Raw genomic sequence first — 22,782 nt, 5'->3', positions numbered from 1 at the left:
AGAGGCAAAAACACATAATGGCGGAAATTCGTGTTGGGGTGTGCATTTTCAGCTCTTCAGAAGAGAGGGATGGAAAAATATCGAAGTAGGCCCCAGCGAGATTTGAACTCGCGACCCCTGGTTTACAAGACCAGTGCTCTAACCCCTGAGCTATGGAGCCAACTGCGAGTCGCCTTTCTGCGCACGAGTACATGACACCGCTCTGATCACTGCGCAGCCGCAGACACCAACATGCAGGAGTTAACTGACGACAGGCGGGGCCCACGTCCCTCGGCCAGTGAGCGCCCCGTCCGGCTGCCGCCCCCTCAGCTGCGGCGTCAGTGTCAGTGTCGCGGGCCGAGCTGCAAATCCTGGGAGAGAGCCCAGAGGAGAGAGGAGGAGAGTTGCGCCCGCTGGGGAGCGGAAGCTGTGAGAGATCTGGTGAGGGCGGGGCGCGCTGCGGGAGGGGGCGGGGCCACCAATGGGCTGAATACGAGGAGGGCCCGGGGTCTTCCGCCCGGCTTTGGGGTCTGGGGCGAAAACTTGCTGAGGATAGAGGTCCTATGACAGTAGGGGTCCGAGGTCGGGGCTCTGAGAGGAGGGCTAGAGAAAGGGTGTCAGTATGCCTGTCCTGAGAGGAATCCAGGTCTGGTCTGGGTGGGTGATCAGGAGGGAAAGATTGGTAGAGAAAGGTGGGAAAATCAAAAGGTCGATGTGAAGGACTGGAACGGGACAGGAGGTCCCTAGCCCCTACTGCAACTTAAGGCAAATTAGGAAAAGGAAATCCTTAGGGGCCCGTCTTGAATTTTGGGGGAGCTGGTTCCATCGGGGCCCCCCAAAGGGCCCACGGGACAAAGGGAAGAGATTGAGAGCCCAGGTGAGGGACAGGAGCCCTAGCCCAGAAATGGTCAGAACTGCGGCTGTAGTTGGTGGAACTTGGTCTGATGGCCCAACCCACCCTTTGGTCCCTGCAAGGCCAGATGACTTAGGTCACTGGGTGGCCAGGCCAGAGGAAGGTCCCTAGGTGCCCTCTTGTCTGGATGCTGAGGAGTGGTGTGAGGGTCTGGTTTCAAGGATGTGGGTTTTCATGTCTCAGCAGCTCACAGGGATCTAGGACCAACGAATGGATGGAGTCAGAAGGAACCCAAGTTAGGCCAGTCATTGCTCTCAGAGGCCCAGACATCTCAGAGATCATATGATGGTCAAAGGATGGGAGAGGAAAATGCACACACACAGGCATACTCTCACACCAGCCTTGTGACATCCTAAGTCACTGCACCACCCTAGTGACCAAGAGAGAACATCTGTCGTACTGTCCACGTGTAATTGTTATGTAACTGTTGTTACATCTCTTCGAATATGTATATATCTACATTGTTATTCTGCAAACTCTGATAGACACACAATCACATTCACAAACACAAAAGCTGAAAATATAAACACAGCCACCCCTGCAGTGCCCAGACCTGAACCTAGTCACCCTACCTTCCGTGACCTGTAATGTGTTGCAATACTTCAGCACAGTTGTTAGATGATATAAAGGGTAATTGTGCTACTCAATCCAAAAGCCATACAAGCCTGGATAACATTAAGGCTTGATGATAGCATTAGGCAATTTAATTAATAAGTGAATGTTAGAAATGGATTTTCCTTGTGGAAATCAGTGGTATTCAAATACACTGATTAGCTACAGTGTTCTAGAGCTACTCTCCATGTATGAACACCACACAGGGTTCACCCTCTGGGATGCTGCTATAGGCTGGACTCTTCAATGGTCCTGTCCCCAGCCCATAGGACACTGGATTCTGACTGCCTAGTGCTATATCTCTAGATTGCTTCTAGAAAAGTGTCATGCCTGCCCCGACAAGAACATCTCTCTTACCGTCCCTTGTATGCAAAGTGTGCTTGAAGTATCTCAGGGACAGAGCATGGAAACTCCAAGATGCTTGCAGATCAGACTGTTTGATGGTCACTGCCCCTGCATGCCAACACGTCTATCTATAAACAATGTGTGCAGGACAGAATTAGGTCTGAGACTGGATTTCATCTAGCTGGGCAGCTAGGTAGTGGGGGAAGGAAACCTTTGGCTTTCACCTAAATATGGGGTGGCTAATATTTTACAACTACAAATCAAAAATAGGGTGTGACCATACTGACCTATGTCTGTTTGCACCTAAACCCTATACGCATGCTCATAAACACCCTCTCCAAAATCCATATGGCCCCGCCTCCCGCTCCTGAGATCTGAGATATAAACACACATGCAAACGTTCCTCACACAGATAAACACACATGCTCACCTAGTCTGGCAGAAACCTTTGCTCGTAACTGTGCTCTTGCATTCAGACTGGGGGAGTTAAGAATGAGCCAAGACACCCTAGAAATGAGCTCACAGTCTGTATTTCCATCTCCCCATGCCCCTTTCCTGGAGCACACTAAGCAGGGAACAGCCTACCTCCACTCTCCCAGAAGCCCAGCCATGGAGAAGCTGGGGAACCATTAGCCAAGGGAATAACACCCTCCAGGGTACAGGCTGAGCAGGCCGTGGCACCAGGGTCTTCTGCTGTTGGCATACATTTGGGAAGCTCCAGGAAGTGTCTGTCAGGGGCATGCCTGTGCTCTGTGCATTTCCATGCTGGTGTTAGTTGCTTCTGTAAAATTATACGTGCCGCCTTGAGTTTCAAAATTCCAGAATCTTTGGTCTCCTTACCCAAGGGAGACTGTACTTTGGCACTTGAAAAGGGTTTAGGCAAACTTGAGTACACGGAGCAGTCACTGTGGCCAAGGATGTGTTGTACATACACTCTGTCATCAGGCTAAGCCACACTGGACGGCAGCTATGCCTATATGCTGTTACCCTGGGCTTTGTCCTCATGTACAGATCAAGGGTCTCCTACCAGTTCCGGCCCAAACTCTCCACTGAGCTGGAAGTACAGTGATCCTCCCTGAGTAGACAACTTCGTCAGGCCAGCTAGATTCAGGTCTCTGAAGGCAGAGCTGGCAGCTGACAGGAAGGCAGAGCAGAAGGGATCATGAACCTGATTGGCCTGGCAAGAACCTGCCCCCCTTGCAACTGAGGATGGCAAAGGACCAGAGCTTGGTTTTGTTCCACGGAACCAGAAGCCCTGCTGAGTTGGGGCAGTGATAGGAAGCACCTCTGGTGGAGCTGGGCTCCTGTCCTCATCCACCTCCACCTCCTCACAGCTCAGGCCAAATCCACACGTGGACAACAGGCAGGAGACATGCCAGGAGGGTCCAAAGCATCTCTTCCCCTGCTCAACTGACCTCAGAGCCCTTTTCCCCAACAGCCCATTCTCATGTCTTTGATGCTGTAGTCTGCAGAAGCCCCTCTAAGGTAGCCTGGGACAAGAGTCTGGAGGGCATACCCAGAGTGACCAGGAGGCTCCATCCGAGGGCAACATGCCTTCCCATGACCGACTGACCCCCTCAGGGAGGCCGAGCAATGCCCCTCAAGGCCAGATTCGCAAGTAGGTACCAGTGGAGCAGACAGAGAAAAGGGGGAACACGCGCTCTTGGAAGTTGACACGGAAGGTGTAGATGTGGTGCATGTCCTCCGCAGCATAGAAGGACACGGCCCCCACCTCCAGGTCCAGGGCGACCCGCACGCGGGACAGGTGCCCACAGCTGAGGGGCGTCCTTTCAGGGCTGGTCACCGCCCAGTACTGCCCGCTGTTGAGCTGCAGCGCCCAGACGCCCTCTTCGGGGGTGAAGGGCGTGAGGCCCTTGCGGCGCACGCTCTCACGTGCCACGCCGAAGGCCCAGCCATCCTTGGAGCCCACTTCCACCTCCCAGTGGTGCCTCCCGGAGGAGAAACCGCAGGATGCCAGAACTCGCATGTTGGTGTCGAAGCGGCGCGGGTGGCTGGGCAGGTCCTGGGGCCGCTGTCCAAGGCGCACGCTCTTAAGATCCAGAGAGAGGATGAGGCGGGGGTTGGCCGTGTCGGGGTCCAAGGTCAGCTCCACTGCGGGGTATGGGGAGGGGGGAAGACAGGGAGAGACGTCCCATGCAGCGTCCTTGCACGGCTCCCATCGCCCCACTCCCACCGCCCCCTCGTTAAGTAGGTGTTGAAATCACAGAAAGGCAATTTATGGACCTGATTTGGATCTCAATTCAAACACATTGACAAATCCAATTTAAAAGACCGTGGGGTGGCCTTCCCTACTGGCGCAGTGGTTAAGACTCTGCCTGCCACTGCAGGCTACACAGGTTCGCAGCCCTGGGTCCGGAAGATCCCACAGGTGGAGCAAGTAAACCCCTGCGCCACAACGACTGAGCCTGCACTCTGGAGCCCGCGAGCCACAACTTCTGAAGCCCGCGAAGCCACCACAATGAGAAGCCCGTGCACCGCATCGGGTAGACCCCGCTCACCCACCTAGAGAAAAGCCCGCGTGCAGCAATGAAGACCCAAGGCAGCGCAAAAGAGAAAAAAAAAGAAAATTGGGGCCGTACAGCAGAGATTGGCAAAACATTGTAAATGAATTATACTTCAATTGAAAAAATAAAATTAAGAAATAGACAAGTGGGGGATTTCGGACACTAGATACTGGAAAGAATCATTAATTTTTTAGTTATGATGTTGGTTTTGTGTTTGCTTTTTTAATGGTTTTGTGTTTATGTTTTTTTTAAAGTCTATCTCTTTAGAGACAACATACTGAGATATTTACGGAAATGAGAGCTATCTGTGGTTTGCTGCGAAATAATCCAGTGGGAAGAAGTGGGTAGGGGTGTTTAGGAAAAATACTAGCCACGAGTCAATAATTGATGGAGGCGAATGGTGAGTACATAATACTCGTCATGCTCTTCTCTCTACTTTAGTGTATGTTTGAAATTTTCCATAATAAAAAGTTAAAATATGCACACTTGCTGCAAGTGCTACTATGTTCCAGGTCTGTTCTAGGCCCTGAGAATCCCACAGTGGAGTATCCCTGCCCTCCTGAAGCTTCCTTTCTGTGAGGAGAAGGAGGAGAGACAATACATGATAGAGGGATCAGGAGAGCAGGCTGTAATTTCAACTAGAGGGGCCAGGGAAGGCCTTACTGAAAAGGTGCATTTGAGCACAGACATCAAGGAGATAGGAAGTCAGATATGCAGCTGTCTGGGGGGAGGGTGTTCCAGGCCCTGGCATAGCCGGTGCAGTGCAAAGGCCCTTAAGCAGCTGTGTGCTTGGTGCCTTCCAGGAGCAGCAAGGACTGTGTGTGGCTGCACGGAGTGAACCAGGGGAAGAGTGTGCAGTGAGGCTCCAGATCCCGTAGGGCCTTCAAGACCACTGCAAGAACTCCAGCCCTTACTGAGTGAGAGAGGCAGGGCTGTCACAGGGTTCTGAGCAGAGGACATAGTCTGACTCGGTTGGTTTAGATTCTTCCCGAGTAAGATCTGATTTAGCTCAGTCACATCAGCATCAGGAATATGTGTCCTCCCCTCCCCACTTCCCTTCCCCTTGGGGTTAGATCCCACTCACCCCAGAGCCCTGCAGGAGTGATCACCACCTCCCTTCCAGTCTTCAGTCTCCCCCTGCTTCCCCCGACCCCTGCACACAATCCCTGTCCCCAGGAGAGGTCTCCATCTCTCTGGGAGCAGGAACAGGGAAGAGAGGCTTGTCCAGGTGACCGACAAGCACTCCCTGATCTGAGTATCTCAAGGTTCAGGACACTCCTGCTCTGGAACAACTTATAGGCCTATGGGCCCCACGGTGGCCTGAAGGAATCAGACTTGTGAGGATGAGGAAGAAAGGGCAGTCGATGGCAAAGTTGCTGAGGTGGATGGGCAGAAGGAACCAACCATGCACAGAGCCCCGAGAGACAGTCACTGGATCTCTGCATGGCCAAATGACGGGCACTTACTGTTAAAACAGCCATCATACCTTTCTCCTCTTTCTCCAGTTCTCCCTGAAGATCCTCTGAAGAGGAGAAACAAAGCAGGTTGTGTGTGAATGACATGGGAAATTTCTATTTGGCAACAACGGTGACACCACCTCTTGACACTGACAGCCCCACTGTAAATGTTAAATATCTGGGGGTTCACTCACTCCCCAGATACCCTAGAGTTGATGGGCAAGTGCTGGGCCGATCATGGGGGTGGGGAGGGGGCTGTATTCTAGCTCTAGCTCTCCCACTTCCCCCTCTTTTGTCTGGAGCCATTCTGAGCTGAGCTCTCCCTCTTCATCCTTCTTTCTGCCCCCAGTGCCCCTCTACTCCATCTGTCCCCAGGGGAAGCTTCATGCCCTGGGGTAGGGGCGGGGGTTCTAAATAAATTAGCCACCACCGCCTCCCCGCACCAGTCTGGCCTTGACACACCCTAGTTCCTGTTTTATCATACAGCTTTTGGAAAGGCACATCTTCAGGACCCCAAACCATCAGAAACACACCGTCACCACCAGGACTGCAGGGCCCAGCCCCACACACAAGTCCCTACCTCTGAACTTCTTGAGCAGCCCCTTTAAGACAAAGGTCTTGAGAGAAACATTCCAGACTTTATTCTTCATCTCAGAAGAGACTGTGGTTGGCTTGGGGGCAGGCACATTGCTGCACCTGCAGGACAAGGACCCTGAGGAAGGCCCACTAACACTGTCCCACTCCCACTGGGCTATTTGACAATTAGGATGGTGAGGTCCTCTGGGTGGGGAGAGGTGAAAAGGAGAGCCTGACCCCGTGCCGAATACCCATGGGCAGGCAGTAGATGTTTGCCTCAGAAGGTACCCAGGTAAGGCAGTGAGGGCATCGGGAGGTGAGAGGTCAGGGGTGGGGAATGAAGACAGGAAGCTAAGTGGAAAAGAAGAGCCAGCTTAGAGAGGCCCAAGGTATTGTTAGGTCCACTCACCTGCTTAGTGTGTTTTTGAATTCCTGGAAAGAACAATGAGAGAAAACCAAATCAGCATTCACCTTTGAGAAAATAAAACTGGCCCCTTCCCTCCTTCCAGGGGAATAAGCAATAAGCAGGTGTATCACCCCCTACCTCCTGCATGGGCCCCAGGTGGCAAGAGCTTCCCGATGCTCCCATTTATTACAGCATCATCACTGGAGCCAAGTGCTAGGACCCAATGTTGCCTCTGCTTTCAACATCACCCAAGACAAGTGACAGCTCTTATGCAACAACTGGACATCACTCAGATTAGTGCCTTTTAAATGACCTTTTTTGTTTTGTTTTGTTTTGTTTTGGCCTCATGGCTTTGTGGTATCTTAGTTACCTGACCATGGATTGAACCCAGGCCCCCGGCAGTGGAAGTACAGAGTCCAGGGAATTCACTTAAATGACCATTCTTGATCCATCTGTGACTTGTGAAGTTTATTTCATGGATTGTGACTATTTATTTTAGAAGGAAATAAGACAATAAAAAACATCGAAGTGCATCACATGTAGTACGGGTAAGTGTCATTTTCTGAGACTTTTGTCACAACGTATATAATACAATACATTGTAAGAGATATTATTGTGGATCATGGTCAAGAAAGTTTTTATCACATCCCTTTAGACCTCTAACCCCAGGAAAATCAGCGCTCCTCTCTCTAGTCCACTTTGGCTCCAGATGTGTGATTCTACTAAACTCATAGGATCTGGTTCTGTTCTCGCCGCCATTCTTGTTTCCTCATTTGAAAAGTGGGAGGGATAAATTCATGCCTCCTGCCTTAGGATAAATGACTCATACACTGGCCAAGCCAGGCTCACCTGGAGAAAGTCAAGATCAGGCTTGCAAGTTGTCTCCTGGATCTCGCTGCTGAGCTTGGAGAGCTGGGCAATCTCACCCCCAAGCTGGGCCAGGTTCTCATTCTGCTTCTGTGTCACCTCCCGGGACAGCTCCTCCAGGCGGCCCAGGAGCCGACCCTCCTGTTCCACCAGGAAGGCCCGCAGAGCCTGGAACTCCGCCCCAACCTTCTCTCGCTCGGCTGCCATCTGCTTCTGTCCCAGGAGAGGTGAAGTTGAAGAGGGCAAAGGGATGTGGGCATCTGAGACACAGCATTTGGATAGAAGCCTCTGAGCCATCCCACAGGGCAGGGGTGCATCCCACTCACTGCTCAGGGGTCAGAGACTCACGCGTGCATGCCCACCGTGCACACGCTCTAGTTTAAATGTCCCAATTCCGAGCACGCAGCAGCCTCAACACGTGCCTTCCCTTTCCCTGTCACAGTTGCGCCCATGTGTCTCTTTAGACCTGGGCTCTCCCACCAACCTAGGGCAACTTCAGACTCACCCCAGAAACCCCCAGGCCTGCAGTTTCCTTATTTGAAAAGTGGGAGGGATAAAATAGTGCCTCCTGCAGTCACTGTAAGGATTAAACTGAGGTCCCCAAACACATTTATTTTGTGTTCAAAGCAAGACAACAGGCCCCAAATGGAGTCGCTTATGTTAAGCCCCACATCACCAAACTGAGACCTAATGACAGTTTCAGCTCTCCCACAAATGTTATCTTAAACCAGCCTATAAGGAACGGCCTGATCAGTATTTGTTCAGTAATCTGCCTGATAAACCCCTGCCATCCCCTACAGGGAAAGCAACTTTGCAATAGCCAACCCACTTTTTTGTGTGTGTGACCAAATTTATGATCTTTATTCTGCTGAAATTAGAGCATCCAAACACATGATGGTTTCAAGTTACTGTAGAGTTGGAAAACATCTTTGATAGCACACACTGAGATCTCAAACATAATGCCGTATAACTTTTTCTCACTTCGGCTTAGTCCAACATTTTCAGCAATGATTTAATATATGATTTATAAGGCAACTTTAAGGTGTGGCTTTGTGGAAGTGGGGGGTGGAGTGGGGGCTGCTGCTGAAAACTCATTTTAAGACATAGAAACTTAAAGTAAATCATTGATGTCACTGGCTGTCAGACAAGCAGGCCAACAAAGTACCCTAATTCATTGTTAGGCTGCAAGGGTGACGCAAGTATCTACATGGAGAGATGATGGCAGGTCTCACATTTAAAGAAGCACATTCACAGCATTAAAAACATGTACTAATAGGATACCAAAACTGCAAGATTGGAAATAAATTTAAAATACTTCTACCTTCACAGCACCTCTTATGTTTAAATTCCCTCTCTAATCAGACACCCAAACTACTTTGGGATCATAAATCATGTTGATGAATCAAACAGTCTATAAGTTCTTGGTAGTGCTGGCTTGGGCTCTGCAGGCAGAAAAGACAACTCTTACTCAGAAATGTGTCAGTTCCAGCCAAGATAAAATGCTGTCCCTCCCAGGGTGGAAGAGGTCCAGTGCAATCCATCTGCTACCAAGTGACTGGTTTCCTTCAAGGATGATGTTGCATCGGGCCTCTGCAGTGGTTCTGTTGCTGCCAGGCTGAACACTGGGCAGCGGCTGCTAGATCATTCCTGGTGAGTGGGAGCCCGTGCTGTTGGGCCAATGAAAAGCCTTCTTAACCGTCAAAACAACTCCTCTACTCATGAGCCTCTGGGGCCAACCCACTTTTTTGCCTAGTACAACTTCCTCGTTCCTGCTTCCTCTGCCTGTAAAGTCTCTCGCCTTGTATAGCTCTTCAGATCTTCTTTCTTTCTGCAAGATGGGATGTTGGCTGATTTATGAACCACTGAATAAAGCCAATAAGATCTTTAAGTTTTACTCATTTGAATTTTGTACTTTAGCATTTGTCACCCCTCCAACTTTCACTCTTCACTTTACTTCATTTTAAAGGGCACCTTTTCTGTTTAGCAATCGTAAAAGCAACACAAGTTCATAATATAAACCCTGGAAATGCAGGGAAGTAGAAAGAAGGAAGGAAAATCAATGCCAGTGATCAGAGGTAACAGCACACCCACAACGACCTAAGTAAGAGTATGCTGTGTGCAAGCTTTCTATCCTATTCTTTCCATGACCACTATCCACAGGATTTTCACCCCTGTGATTTCAGACACAGACTCTCGCTCCTGACCCTCTTGAGTCTTTACGTGAACACCTGGGAGGGACTCTGCATGATATAACAAGTGAGGCCTCTCGTGGCCAGTGAGAAGGATTCCATCCCTCCAGGACAAGCTCAAATGTCAAAGTTCCTCTTCCCTGAAAATTCTAGGCGGGGAGGGGGTGGCTGGAAGAGGAGACTATAAGTGGGTTCTGAAGTTAGGAGACCTGGGTTCAGTCCGATGCTCCCCAGTCTTCAGGATTTGGGCAAGCAGGCAGCAACAGCACAGGGAACTTTACAGGCGTTAACTCCCTCAATGCTGACAACCACCCAGTGACGTGGGTACACTCTCATCCTGATTTACAAATGAGAAGACCAAGACAGAGAGGTGCATTACCAGGAAGTGGGAAGTCAGGATTCTAATCCAGGGAGTCTGACCCCAGAGTCCAAGCTTCTTGCAATTATAGCATACGGTCTCCCAAGGAAATAACACAAGTGGGACAATATTCACCAAAACACTCTAAATCAGGGTTTCCAACCTTGGCGCTATTGACATTTGGGGCAAGATAATTATTTGTGGTGGAGGGCTGTCCTATGCATTGCAGGATGTTTAAGCAGTACCCTGGTCTCTACCAGTAAACACCAGTAGCACCCCTGCCCCAGTGCTGACAACCAAAAATATCTCCAGACATTGCCAAATGTCCCCTGGGGCCCAAAATTGCCACCAGTTGAGAACTACTCCTCTAAATGGTAAGAGCATTTTCAAATAAAAATATTCCTTCTCCTTGTTCTCATAGCAGCAATGGTTGTCTCATTAAGCAGGTATTTTGTAATCATAAAGGATGTGTGGGCCACAGGGGGGTTGGCTGGGTGGGGGTAGGACAGAGTAGAAAGTGCTAAGCAATGTCATGGGGTGTGGGGTCAGAGACCATGAAGCTGCCCAAGCTGGAGAAGGCCCTCTCGATCATGGATGTACAGCAATGGCCGAAGAGCCACATGCTTACTCTTTTTTTTTTTTTTTTGGTACGCGGGCCTCTCACTGTTGTGGCCTCTCCCATTGTGGAGCACAGGCTCCGGACGCGCAGGCTCAGCGGCCATGGCTCACGGGCCCAGCCGCTCCGCGGCATGTGGGATGTGGGATGTGGGATCCTCCCGGACTGGGGCACGAACCCACGTCCCTTGCATCGGTAGTCGGACTCTCAACCACTGCGCCACCAGGGAAGCCCCACATGCTTACTCTTTTTTTCCAACAGAGCAGGGTGGAGATCTGGAGAGGTGAGGGGTGAGCCCTTCCTTGTGGAGGGAAGTGAGTGTTCAGAAGAGAATGCCTGAGATGTGCATGGGATGCAGGTGTACCAGGTGCAGTTCAGGGTCAGGAAAGGACCCTGGGGCACCTGTACACAGGGTCCTCCCCTTCACCCCACACCTCCTTCCCTTAAGGGGGGTGGCGACCCTCAGGTTGCTCTCCCTCCATTTTCCAACTCTAGGACTTAAGAGCCCTGCCCTAACAGGCCTTAGTGGATCCTTTCATTCTCTTAACCCCTAGTTTTTGAGCTAGGAACTGAATTTTCGAGATAGAAAATGACAGTGACCCACATTTGCCCACCTTAACCAAAATGAACCCCATTTCACTTTCCTGTTCCACTTCAAGGAAGACAAAATACCACCCCAAGCGCTGGGCAGGGGGGGTGCTAGCACAATCGGCTGCTGAAAACCCAAGTCCCGGAACCTCCTGCCCTCTGCTGGGTGGGGAGCAGCTCTGCCATCCCCTCCCCCATCCCCCCAACCCCGCTCCCCTAGCCTCGATTTCAAAATCGAAAAAACTCTAAAAATGAAAGTTTTTTTCATAACTCTTTTGGTGGTAAAATATACCATAGACTGACAGAAGGCTCCCACTTAGTATAAATATTCATATGTTTCTCTATAGAAATATTCATGTGTTCCATTACAAGATGCTCCACAGACCCTAACTGGGGTGTTATGTAATATTAGGGGGACTATACATCCTGATTCGCCTGGACAGTTCCACTTCAAGCCAGCTGTTCTAAAATAATTATTTTAGCCCTCCCTTTCACTCTCAAAAGTTCTGGTTATATAATAAATTACACGGTCACCCTATATAATATGCATCTCATTATATTTCTAAACTCCACCTCTGCTGTTCCCCAGGCACACACTCCAAAGCCACACACACCTAGCCAGAGTGGTGGGTGGCCCTCTGCTGTCACCCAGGGGAGCCAACCTGGGGGTTGCCATGCTCACCAGGAGCTCCTTGCTCTCCTTCTCTTCGGTGGAACGAAATGCCTCATAGTCCTCCAGATCCTTCTTCAAGACCTTCAGCCTGGACTCCAGGAGCTCCTGCGGGAGAGTGAGAAGGAGGACACTGTGGGGAGAGGATTCTGGCAACTCCCACTTGTGCCTTCCTGAAGCCACCCAGGAGAAAGGGAAGGCCCTGTTCATTGAGGAAGAGGCGGCAGCGTTGAAGCCACCTCTGGACGTCGGGATGGCTACAGCCTGCACAGGCTGCACATAAGGGTACAGGACAGCTGCTGGGTGACTCCAAAGGCCTCAGGGCCTCCCGTCCTCAAGACCATCTGTGCACCATCCAGGCTGACATCAAGCCCCCCAGCAGCCCAACCTGCCTAGTCCTCTCTTCTGCTCTCCTCACCACCATCAGAAAGCCCTCTGGGTGGGAGAGCTGGAGCAGGGTAAGAGCAAAGAAAGACTGGGGACTGTGCCAGAGGCATCCGCGCACACCCTAGCAAGTTGGCAGGAATGGGAGGTGCCAGAATCCCAGATGGCTCTTGGCTCTCTACTCAGCCCTGGAGCCACCCACCCCCTTACCCCGACCTCTTGGGAAGGTCGTCCCACTCGGCCACAGAAGGTGAGAACACCGAACAGAGCTATGTCCAGGGAAAGGGCTGAAGAGTGGGGGTAGCGAATGTGTGGGTGTGACGGAGAAACCGCTCAAAGCCAGGTACCGCCAGAAAGAAAATCTCCAAATCTGTGGGGCATCACGCAGGCGGCCCAGTAGGGGCCCAAAGGGAAACGCGAGGGGTTTGGGAAGGTGGTATTGGTGGTGTCGGGGGTGACAGAGGGAGAGCCACGCTCAGTCCCGAAGCCAATGCTGCGCAGCATGAGATAAGGGAAAAGAAGCAGGGGCTCACCTGGGCCTTACTGCCTGCGCGGGAACGCAGAACGGGGACTGGGGGTCCCGGGGACGCGTAGGGGTGGGGACGGCGCTCACCTTGGCCTCCTGCACCGCCTCGTCCAGGGGTAACACGGCGTGAGCGCGGTGCTCGCGGGCGCGGTCGCACACCACGCAAATGGCACGTCCATCGTCCTGACAGTAGAGCTTGAGCGGCTCGCGGTGCTGCGCGCACCCGGCCGCCCCCGCCTTCGGAGGCCCGCGTTCCCCCTGCGCGCCCGCTGTCAGGCTGAAGCGCCGCAGCAGCGTGGCCACCGCGGCCAGCTGCCGGTTGGGCCGCAGCTGGCCCGGGCGCGCGGGCTCGCGACACTGCGGGCAGGGCAGCGAGCAGGACAACTTGTGGGACGCGGCGGTGGCCCCGGAGCCGGAGCGCTCCCAGCAGCGCGCGATACAGGCGCGGCAGAAGCTGTGGCCGCACTCGACGGACACCGGCTCCCGGAAGAGCTCCAGGCAGATGGAGCAGGTCACCTCGCCCTGCAGCTCTACCGCCAGCGCCAGCGCCTCGGCCCCAGCGCCCGGGCCAGTCCACGGCCCCACCGCCGCCATGCGCACCCTCAGGTCACCCAAGTCGGGCGGCGCGGGAGAGGCTACCCTACCCTACGGTACGCCTCTCCCAGCGTAGCGGCCGGGGCGGGCCTCCGAGCGCCCACGGGAGGAAGAAGGGCGGGGCTGACGCCTGCTGGCAGAGACTTGAGCTGAGGGTGCGCCAGGATGGGAAACGTGAGGGGAGGGTGCGCTTTGATAGCTGACCGGGTAGCACAGGGCGAGGGGATCTCAGTGCAGGCCAGTGCTCTGCGCTCCAGTTCTGGGCCCCTCAATATCCCGCCTTGGCCCGCGGCCTCCTGGGTCCCGCGGCGCCCTCTCTCCGTCTCTCCCTTCTCTCAGCCCTAACGCGAGCCTGTCTAGGCCGCCCCAGCCTGACCCAGTCAGCCTTGGGAAACGGGCCGGGACAGGTGGAAGCACACGCCCATCTGGGCGCCACTCCCAGTTGCCGCCCGAGGCCCAGCCAGCACAGCCCGAGGGCCTGGCGCCGGACCAGTGTCAGGTTCCCGGAGCTCAGGTTTGTCCGGCCCTGTGCTGAGCTAAATTTAGAGTCTGGAACCTGACTCTTGTCCCCGACCCCCAAGCGTGGCCTTGTAACCACTTTTGTAGCTACCTCTCCCGCGATTGTGTCCCCCCGCCTCCCCGTTTATTCTTTATTTTTGTTTTGTTTTTTTAAGCAAGTAATACAGTTACAGTCAATTCCCCCACTTTATTCGGTGTTATACCCCTCCAAAACCCAATCCTTTGTTTCTCTAGCTCGTTTCTACAGTCCCCCTACCCACCGCCCAGAACTGCCATTGTATTTGCTCACACCCTCTCTCACCTCACTCCCTCTGGAGGGCACTTGGGGCAGATTTTCTTCCCCAACCTCCTCAGAAACTGCTCTTGTCAAGGTCACCACAGCGATCCTAACCCAAAGGTGAAAGCAGGCCCCTTCTCAGGGCTTACCTCCCCTCTCCCCTGATGCTTCCCCCTTCCAGACACCCTTTTTCAGCGCCTTCTGGGATGCTGTACTCCCTGGCTCTCCTCCCACCTCCATGGCCTCCTACCCACTTCTTGGCCACCGCGGTGGTTTCCTCCTCCTCTCCCTGCCCTTGCTCAACCCTTGGACTTCTGTCTATACTCACTTCCTTGTGATCTCTTTCACTTTCTTGCTTAAAAGACCTTCTCCCTGCTCCACAGTACAAAGCCCCAGCCCAGCTCTTCCTAGGATGCCTGGCTCCCACATCCAACTCACTGGGCAGCATCCACATGCAGCATTCTAAGGGGGAGGCACACACTCACCGTTTCCACGATGCACTTCTGCTCTGCCCCTCCACCTACCTACTCTGCCCACAGCCTTCCCCACCCCATCCCAGTTAACAACTCCACCCCTCCAGGTGCTCAGGCCCAAAGGGGTGAGTCCTCTGACAGGGGAAATGAGAAGGCCCCACTCACAGTCCTCAGCATCTCCTCACTCTCTCACCCCCTCCACCGCATCATCTCCTATAATTTGATGATCACAACAGTTTTCTCCCCTTCTGCCCCACTCCTGCCCTGTCTTCTCCATCCAGCTGTGAGAACAATCCTGTTAAAATGTTATATCAGATAGGGGCTCTCCTTTGCTGAAATCCCCCTGTGGCTCCCATCTCTCTCAGAGTAAAAGTCGAAGTCTTCACAATCGTCTAAAGGCCCTACCCATTCTTCCTCTCCATCCCCTGCACACAACCTCTCCACCCTCATCTCCTATCACTCTCCCCTGCCACATGGACCTCCTTACTATTCCTGCAATAACAAGTCAGAAAGATCCTACTTCAGGGCCTTTAAACTGGCTGTTAACCTTTACTTGGACCTCTCTTTCCTCAGATACCTGCATGGCTCAGGTCCCATCTCCTTCAAGCCTTCTTTCAAAAGTCACCTTCTCAAAATCACACATTACTATATTCTCTCCCTCAACGTTGGCTCTGTTTTCTCTCTAGCACTCTACCTTCTCTGGAATAGGAGCTGATAGATGTAATGGACTATGTCAGTTTTGTTCACGGTTGAACCTCCAGTTTTCTAGAGCAGTTCTTGGTACACAGTAGAGCTCGGTAAACTTTTCTTGGATTGAATTGATTTAAATGTGGCTCAAAATTCAGATATACAGAGCGGTTAACAGTGAAAAATCTGCCCATCACCTACGTCCCAATCAACTTTGCAATTCTGAATTACTTTATACAAATATTACATATTTTGCTACACTCCCCCCTCTTTTTGTTTAACAAAAGTAACATCCTGCACCCAGTCTTAACTTTCCTTTTCTCGGCTCACAGTTCATTTTGGGTATCGTGCCGGATGACTTTCCCTTCTTTTTCCCCGCTGCCTCCAAGGGTTTATCCCGGTCCTGTGCTCCCCCCGGGCGACCCTCGGTAGAGGTCCGCTCGCCTAGAATCAGTAGAGGACCCTGGAACAGCTCCCGGCGCTGGCCGCCGAGCTTTGCTGCGTTTGGGTTGTCGCGACTGGCGATGCTGTTCATTCGCCCTTGCCTTTCGCCAATAAAGGACTAAGGGAACATGGAAAACGCGTTGTCGGGGAGTGGGGATGTAGCTCAGTGGTAGAGCGCATGCTTTGCATGTATGAGGCCCCGGGTTCGATCCCCGGCATCTCCAGCGCAGGTATGCGTGACCGTTTTGTTTCCTCTCCTTCCCAGTTTCGAAACGCAGAACACTAGGAAAATTCCTAAAGAGTGGAGTTTGCTCAGGTTGGAGGAGCCGGCGGCCCTCACCCACTACAAGCCCAAGCCCGCGGCTCTGCCTTTAAACTTCGGACTGAAAAATCACAGGGTGAGCTCGTCGATGGCATCAGCGTGCGCAGTTTTTCCCTGCACTGAGCCGTACGTTTTCCAGGGATGGAAAAGGGCGAGGTCCCTGGCAGAAGAGGGCAAGAAGAAAACGGACGGAAGTGGGAGGGACGGTCAGTCAAGCACGATCGGTAGAGTTTGAGTTTCCTGGGCTGCTAAGAATCTTGTCTTTAATGGCCAGATCTTGTCCCAACTAACTTCAAACCTGGAGCTAGATACAGCCCGAATCCTACCTTGAAGTAAGATTTATTGAAACACGTGGCACACACGCCCGGCTAGCTCAGTCGGTAGAGCATGAGACTCTTAATCTCAGGGTCGTGGGTTCGAGCCCCACGTTGGGCGAAGTGTGTGTTTTGGTCACACGAAGCACTTCCTTACCTGACCCGCTTTCGAAAGAAATCCTGTACGGGAAATTCCCTGTGTGTGATATTCACTAGGCCGTTTTGTTGTCACTCTCCGGTTCATTGATTAATCTATCCTTTACCTATTAACAAAGTGGGTTTTTAAAAATTTTTTTGGGTTAAAAAAATTTTTTTTTAATTTTTTAAAGACATACATAATAAAATGTACCACTTTCACCATTTTAAAAAATTGAAGTATAGTTGATATACAATGTTGTGTTAGCTTCTGGTGTACAGCAAAGATAATATATATAGATATATAGATTGTTTTTCAGATTCTTTTCCATTATGGTTTGTTACAAGATATTGAATATAGTTCCCTGTGCTATACAGTAGGACCTTGTTCATTTTCACCATTTTAAAGTTCACAGCTCTGTACTTTAAGCACATTCACATTGTTGGGCAACCATCACCACCATCCATCTCCAGAACTTTTTCATATTCCCCAGCTGCAACTCTGTACCCAGTGAACATTAACTCCCTAACTATCTTTCTTCCAGCCCCTGGCAACCACCATTCTACTCTCTGTCTCTATGAATTTGACTACTCTAGGGACCTCATATAAGATGAACCATACAATATTTGTCCTTTTGTGACTGGCTTATTTCACTTAGCATAATGTCTTCAAGGTTCTTCCATGTTGTAGCATGTGTCCGAATTCCTTCCTTTTAAGGCTACATAATATTCGATTGTATGTATATACCACATTTTGTTTATCCATTTATCTCTCGATAGACACTTGGGTCCCTTCCATCTTTTGGCGATTGTGGATAATGCTGCTATGAACATGGGTGTACTACTAGTACACATGTTCGAGTTCCTGCTTTCACCTCTTTTGGGTATATATCTAGAAGTGGATTTGCTGATATATGGTATTTCCCTGTTTACTTTTTTGTGGAATTGCCATACCATTTTCCACAGAGGCTGCACCACAAAATGAGTTTTTAAAACATCTTTTGAGTAGGTAATAAACTGTACTGTTCAAAAATTGAACCATCTATAAAGATATTCAGTGAAAAGAATCTAACTTCCATCCTCCCTTCCTAGGTAACAAGTTTTGTATCTATGTACATATTCTTCCAGAGTTTTTTAATGCAAATATATTTTTGTTTTCCCGTATTTTACACAAAAATATAATTACAGCTCTGTTATATTTTGATGATCTTTCCATCTCAAGACATAGAAATTTTCCTCAGTCTTTTTTTGCAGCTGCATAATATTCCACTGTAGATGAACCCTAGTTTAACAGATCACCTACTGATGGATATTCATAGTTTCCAATCTCTTGCTATTACAATCAATGCTGCAGTTAATAAGCATGTAGTGTTGTCATTTTGCGCTTTTGAACTTATATCCGTAAGGCAAATTCCCAAGAAGTAAGATTCCTGGGTCAAGGTATACATGAAGTTGTAATGTAAAATAGACAAATCACCAGGCTATGGGTCCTACAGGGTGATCTTACCTCCCACCAGTCATGAATAAGATTGACTGTTTCTTCACTGCCTTGGTGGCATCGGGGTGCTTTAACAACAAACCTAACATGTGACTGTCCCTACCCCCTTAAAATTAACAGGGCCCCTCACTGCCTGTCCTATAGGATAATAACCATTGCAGGGCCAACAGGGAGAGGGACCTTCCTTTTGCCTCTCACAGGCACATACTTGGACAAAAGATTTTGAAGATCACATTGTCACTCTAATTTATGGTTTCTAATCCAGTTCTATAGGACAACGTTATTTTTTTCTCTTTTCAGTCCTGTTTCTGTGGGAGGCCATCATGTTTTCTTCACTTGCAAAGCCATGACATCATTGGAAAGGCCTGCTCAGTTATTTTTTACTCGGCAAATTTTCTCCTTGGACAAGGAGACTCCAACAAGATATAAGACATTAAACTTGTATGCGATGTTACACAAGGTCTTGGTGTCATATGGGGGCTATATAAATTATTAGATCGTGCATGTAGTTTGTGAAGTGGTCTAAAACAATGATTATATATAATTTATATGTAAATTATTAATCAACCATCCACACGAATATTCTTCTTTAAAAACCTCATTTGAAACAGAAGATTATTTCCAGGTTTAATATATTCATGGCTATATTCTAACTAGTCTAAAAATACTCCAGTATCATCTTTTTCTTTAACAGCCACTGGTTTCCCTTTACTAAACTTGAGAAAATTGTTCTTCTATGGTCTGTGTAGCATCAGGAGAGAAGGTTCAATCACTATCAAATGCTCCCCCATAATTTCATTGCTGTTTATGTCATATCACATTGGTTTACGGGTGCAAGTCCCCCCAAGAAAAAGGCGGGTCTCAGTCACATGCTGGTGTCATGGGGAATGTGAATTGTGGGTAAGGAGGAAGACAAAATGTCAACCAGAGCAAGCTAATTCTGGAGGACTGCCTGCAAAAGGAAGAGTGGCCAAAAAAGACGACCCAGAATGACCTGCTCCTCTATTCTGTGTCAGGACCAACTGAACTAAAATCACTGGCTATTTTGGGAAACCCTCTCTGCTATCATTTGAGATGTTTAGTGCCTAAGGGCAAGGGGGAGTCTTTTGAATAGGGAAAAGTATGTATTCTTTTCAATACATACTTCTTTTGTGATTAATATTCGATGTATTACAGTGGCAAATGTTAAAGTCTAGTTTTCCTCAAGTCTTTAAATTTAATTTACAAATATTGTTGTTCTTCTTATAAAGCTAGAAATTTCTGAAACAAATGGAACAATCCCTTTCACTGGTTCTTTCATGAATTAAGGTTACCAAAAGGCATCTTCCTGAACATCTAAGCCACTGGTGATATTCTCTTAGACATTTTAAATGACAATTACAGAATTTATCTGAAACTTCAATTCGTGGTGAGGCGAGGGAGGCACTGGGGAGGCAGTGATTAGGTCACAGCTGGAATCTAGAGCTGGTGTTTATTTGAAATTTTCGGAATGAACCTATGTGTTAATTCATTTGTCCTTAAAAACTCCACATTGTGTTAAAAACTCTACTCTGTTCTTCATTTGCCTGGGAGTCCTCAAAGACATAAGATCCCGTGTCCTCCACTCATTTTTCTATCCACCTGCAAACAAAACCAGCAAATGGTGCAGAGGCAGTCATCCGAATGCACAGCCAAGGAGGTATAGGTGTGGCTCCTTAGCCTCCAAGCCCCTGGTCTTCCGTCCTTGAACCCACCAAGTTTACTCCTACTTCACGGCCTTTGAACTCTCTGCTCCCTCTCCCAAAGGCCTCTTCCCCAAGATATCTGGAAGGCTAGCTCTTTCTTATCTTCCTGCCTCAGCTCATTGTCACCTCTTCTGATGCATCTTTTCTGGCCTATCTCTCTAATACTGTGCTCTGCCTGACATTCTATCAGATCACCCTCATTAATTTTCTCACAGTCCTTATCGCTCTCTGAGATTATTTTTCTACCTGTTTATTTGTTGTTTGTTATTTTAATTGCCCATCAGAAGGTAAACACCAGGAGGGCAGGGACCCGGTCTGTCTTTTTCACTGCAATGAAAGTGAACGAGTGAATGAAGTTTCCTTTTAATAGTGGCACACCGTACGTTTGTTGCAAGGGTGCCAAGGAGTCAATGATGCCCAGCATCTAGAACAGTTTCTAGTCCACGGTAAGGACCCAATTCATGAGATTTGTAGCTATTAATATTATTTCCTAACCTTGAAGTTTTACACATAAAAGAACCAGAGGGAAAGGGAGATGATCAATAGAGTGACGATAGAAGGCTATTCCATGAAATCTATGAGGATTATGAAGAAAAGAGGCAGTGGGGTGGGAAGTGGTAGATGTAGAGATAAAACAGAAATGGTGGAAGAGAGAAAAGTGTTGAAGCTGAGTGATGAGTACTTGGGGTTTCCTAATACCATTCTGTCTACTTTAAATTTTCTAATAAAAGTTTAAAACATGAAAGCAAAAAGGAATACAATTACTTTTGAGTGAGAGATTTAGGTAAATAATTTTGTAGAGTAATGATGTTGAGGTTTATTTGAAAAAAAAAAAGTAAAGATCTAGCAAAGCTACAATTGAATAGAGCTCTCAGTGTAAGCTTACATCCTTTAAAGGATTTCCCTAGGGTACGTCAGAAGTGGGGGAGCCAGGGACTTTTGTCCTGACACCCAGATTTGGCTCTTTTCTTTTACTCTTCACTAAAAATCAATCAATCAATCAAGCTCCCTGAACATTCTCCTGCACCCAGGAAAAATTATAGATAGGCCCGAAGTGTGAACTTCTACCAGGAAACAAGGATGCTCTCAAATTGCCAGGGCAATGCTGAAAGGACCAAGGGACCAATTTAAAGGGGCTTCCACTGACAAGCAGCTACAATTTAAGGATCAAAAAGAGAATAATCTTAGCATTAATTGAAACAAGATGAATCTAGGAAAGCTGTCAAGTCCTATTGACGATTTAGCATTAAAGGTAACCCAAAAGAAATATGACTCACGTGAGACAGCTTTCTGTGGAGCTTATTGCTCAGTCCAGCTGGTTCTTTGGTGTTAATTGTGTTGCATTGAATTTGTTTACTGTCTCCCCGAGGAAGTCAGATGACAACTCTTATGTTAGCTGAGGCACAGACCAAAATCCACCTGGAGAAGAGTGACAGGACTGAGTGATGGTCCTGGCCTCCCAGAGTCCTGGGTCGGCTTGGAGGGGTTGCAAGAGAACCTCTGGCGGTCCGGAGCCTCGGATGCAGGGACTGTACTGACTCATCTCAAATTACTATGAAAAACGCGAGGAGAAAAAAAGAAATTGGGTCAGCAGGGGAAAGTCTGGGAGAATTCTTCCAAGTGGGGTCCAAAATTCTTCACTCTTCTAGGGCTCTAAGTTGCATGACAGGGCCCTGTCATTCTTGGTTGGGTTTACATCTGTAAACCCAGGTAAGGCATACAAATAAGTATAAAAGAGCAATGATAAAGAGATGGGCCCGATATTGATTCTGTGTGTGTGTAAGTTATGTGAATGCAGGTGGCCTAACAAGTTTTGCCATCACTGGGCTATTTTTGGTTATGTTTTGTCTGCATTTAAGATGTGTGAAATTTTAGGGAATTCCCTGGAGGTCCAATGGTTAGGACTCGGCACTTTCACTGCCAGGGCCAGGATTTGATCCCTAGTCTGGGAAATGAGATCCCACCAGCTGCGAAGCGAAGCCAAAAAAGAAAAGAAAAAAAAAAAAAAATGCGTGAAACTTGAAAGAGAATTTGATTTACCACTTTGATGTTTTCTCTACTCGACTTTCAAGTTTGACAGAAGTCCTGGGAAAGAAGTTGCTTCTCTCACGTGTAAGTTGGTGTACCGTCAGGTGTATGAGAGTGTGAACCCCATTTTCCAGGCTGCACTGCAAAAGTCCACATCGTGTGTTTCTCTACTGACATCTCTCCGGCCGGGAACTCTGTTTTGGGGACTCCAAGCACCGCTGGTCTGCTTCTGTGAAGCCTTCGCTGCCTTTTCCCCTTGATCTCTGGAGCCCGTTTCTCAACACACCTGTCACTTCTCACAGGCCTGAAAGAGATGCGCAGCAGGTGCGGATCGGTGAAGAAGGCGGCTGACCGAGACACCTCTGGAGAGACTGATGGTTCTTTCTTTTTACTGTTCCGCACTGCCGCTGAGGACAGGTTGGCGAGGAGACGCAGGATGGGAGTGAAACCAGTCAGGGTAGAAAAACTCAGACTCGCTCACGGTGTTGTCCGTAAGGTGGAGGTTGTCGCGACAGCCAGCAGCGCCGAGCGGGAGCCAGTCACCAGCAGATCACTGGCAGAACCAGGTGCTTTTCCGGCTGTGCTAACTTGAATTTCTCTCGGTGCCCTGTTTCTTCCCCCATTCTCCGTTCTTTAGCACCGTCTACTATTTCCTCTACCCCACATTTGCTCACCTTATGTGATGTGTCTGCGCCTCAGTGGCCTCACCTACAGTAGAGGGAGACACCTACAACGGGACCAGGCACAGTCAACATG

At 49.4% G+C, this 22,782-nt stretch overlaps 1 protein-coding gene, 1 long non-coding RNA gene and 3 other non-coding genes across 7 annotated transcripts; 3 read left to right on the top strand and 2 right to left on the bottom strand.

Annotated features, from left to right (window-relative positions):
* Positions 1-87: 87 nt before the first annotated feature.
* On the bottom strand, positions 88-160 carry TRNAT-UGU (transfer RNA threonine (anticodon UGU)). The gene has a single exon. It is a non-coding gene; the product is annotated as a tRNA-Thr (tRNA).
* A 2,203-nt stretch (positions 161-2,363) lies between these two features.
* On the bottom strand, positions 2,364-13,670 carry TRIM7 (tripartite motif containing 7). Of its 3 annotated transcripts, XM_022558639.3 has the most exons (7): positions 13,099-13,670; positions 12,114-12,209; positions 7,663-7,893; positions 6,817-6,839; positions 6,412-6,527; positions 5,861-5,896; positions 2,364-3,961 (listed from the first exon to the last, which is right to left on the bottom strand). In XM_022558639.3, exons 1-7 carry the CDS (start codon positions 13,603-13,605, stop codon positions 3,450-3,452), a joined length of 1,521 nt encoding a protein of 506 aa, XP_022414347.1. In that variant the 5' UTR covers positions 13,606-13,670; the 3' UTR covers positions 2,364-3,449. The 3 variants fall into 3 exon arrangements, with proteins under 3 accessions (XP_022414347.1, XP_089761297.1, XP_022414349.1); XM_089905171.1 differs by lacking the exon at positions 13,099-13,670 and having other exon boundaries at positions 7,663-7,940; positions 12,114-12,179; XM_022558641.3 differs by lacking the exons at positions 12,114-12,209; positions 13,099-13,670 and adding an exon at positions 9,149-9,227.
* LOC149744055 (uncharacterized) lies at positions 11,736-21,489 on the top strand. The gene is made up of 3 exons (XR_016391462.1): positions 11,736-12,828; positions 16,271-16,403; positions 18,575-21,489. It is a non-coding gene; the product is annotated as an uncharacterized LOC149744055 (long non-coding RNA).
* TRNAA-UGC (transfer RNA alanine (anticodon UGC)) lies at positions 16,158-16,229 on the top strand. Its single transcript has one exon. It is a non-coding gene; the product is annotated as a tRNA-Ala (tRNA).
* TRNAK-CUU (transfer RNA lysine (anticodon CUU)) lies at positions 16,690-16,762 on the top strand. The gene has a single exon. It is a non-coding gene; the product is annotated as a tRNA-Lys (tRNA).
* Positions 21,490-22,782: the final 1,293 nt, after the last annotated feature.

This window comes from Delphinapterus leucas, unplaced genomic scaffold, assembly GCF_059928025.1.
Source record: "Delphinapterus leucas isolate spDelLeu-1000000601 "Yukka" unplaced genomic scaffold, BTC_Dleu_Yukka2 spDelLeu_asBTCV2_sq25, whole genome shotgun sequence".
NCBI lineage: Eukaryota > Metazoa > Chordata > Mammalia > Artiodactyla > Monodontidae > Delphinapterus > Delphinapterus leucas.
Note: the sequence above shows the minus strand (reverse complement) of the source record. Positions and strands in the feature narration are given on the sequence as shown.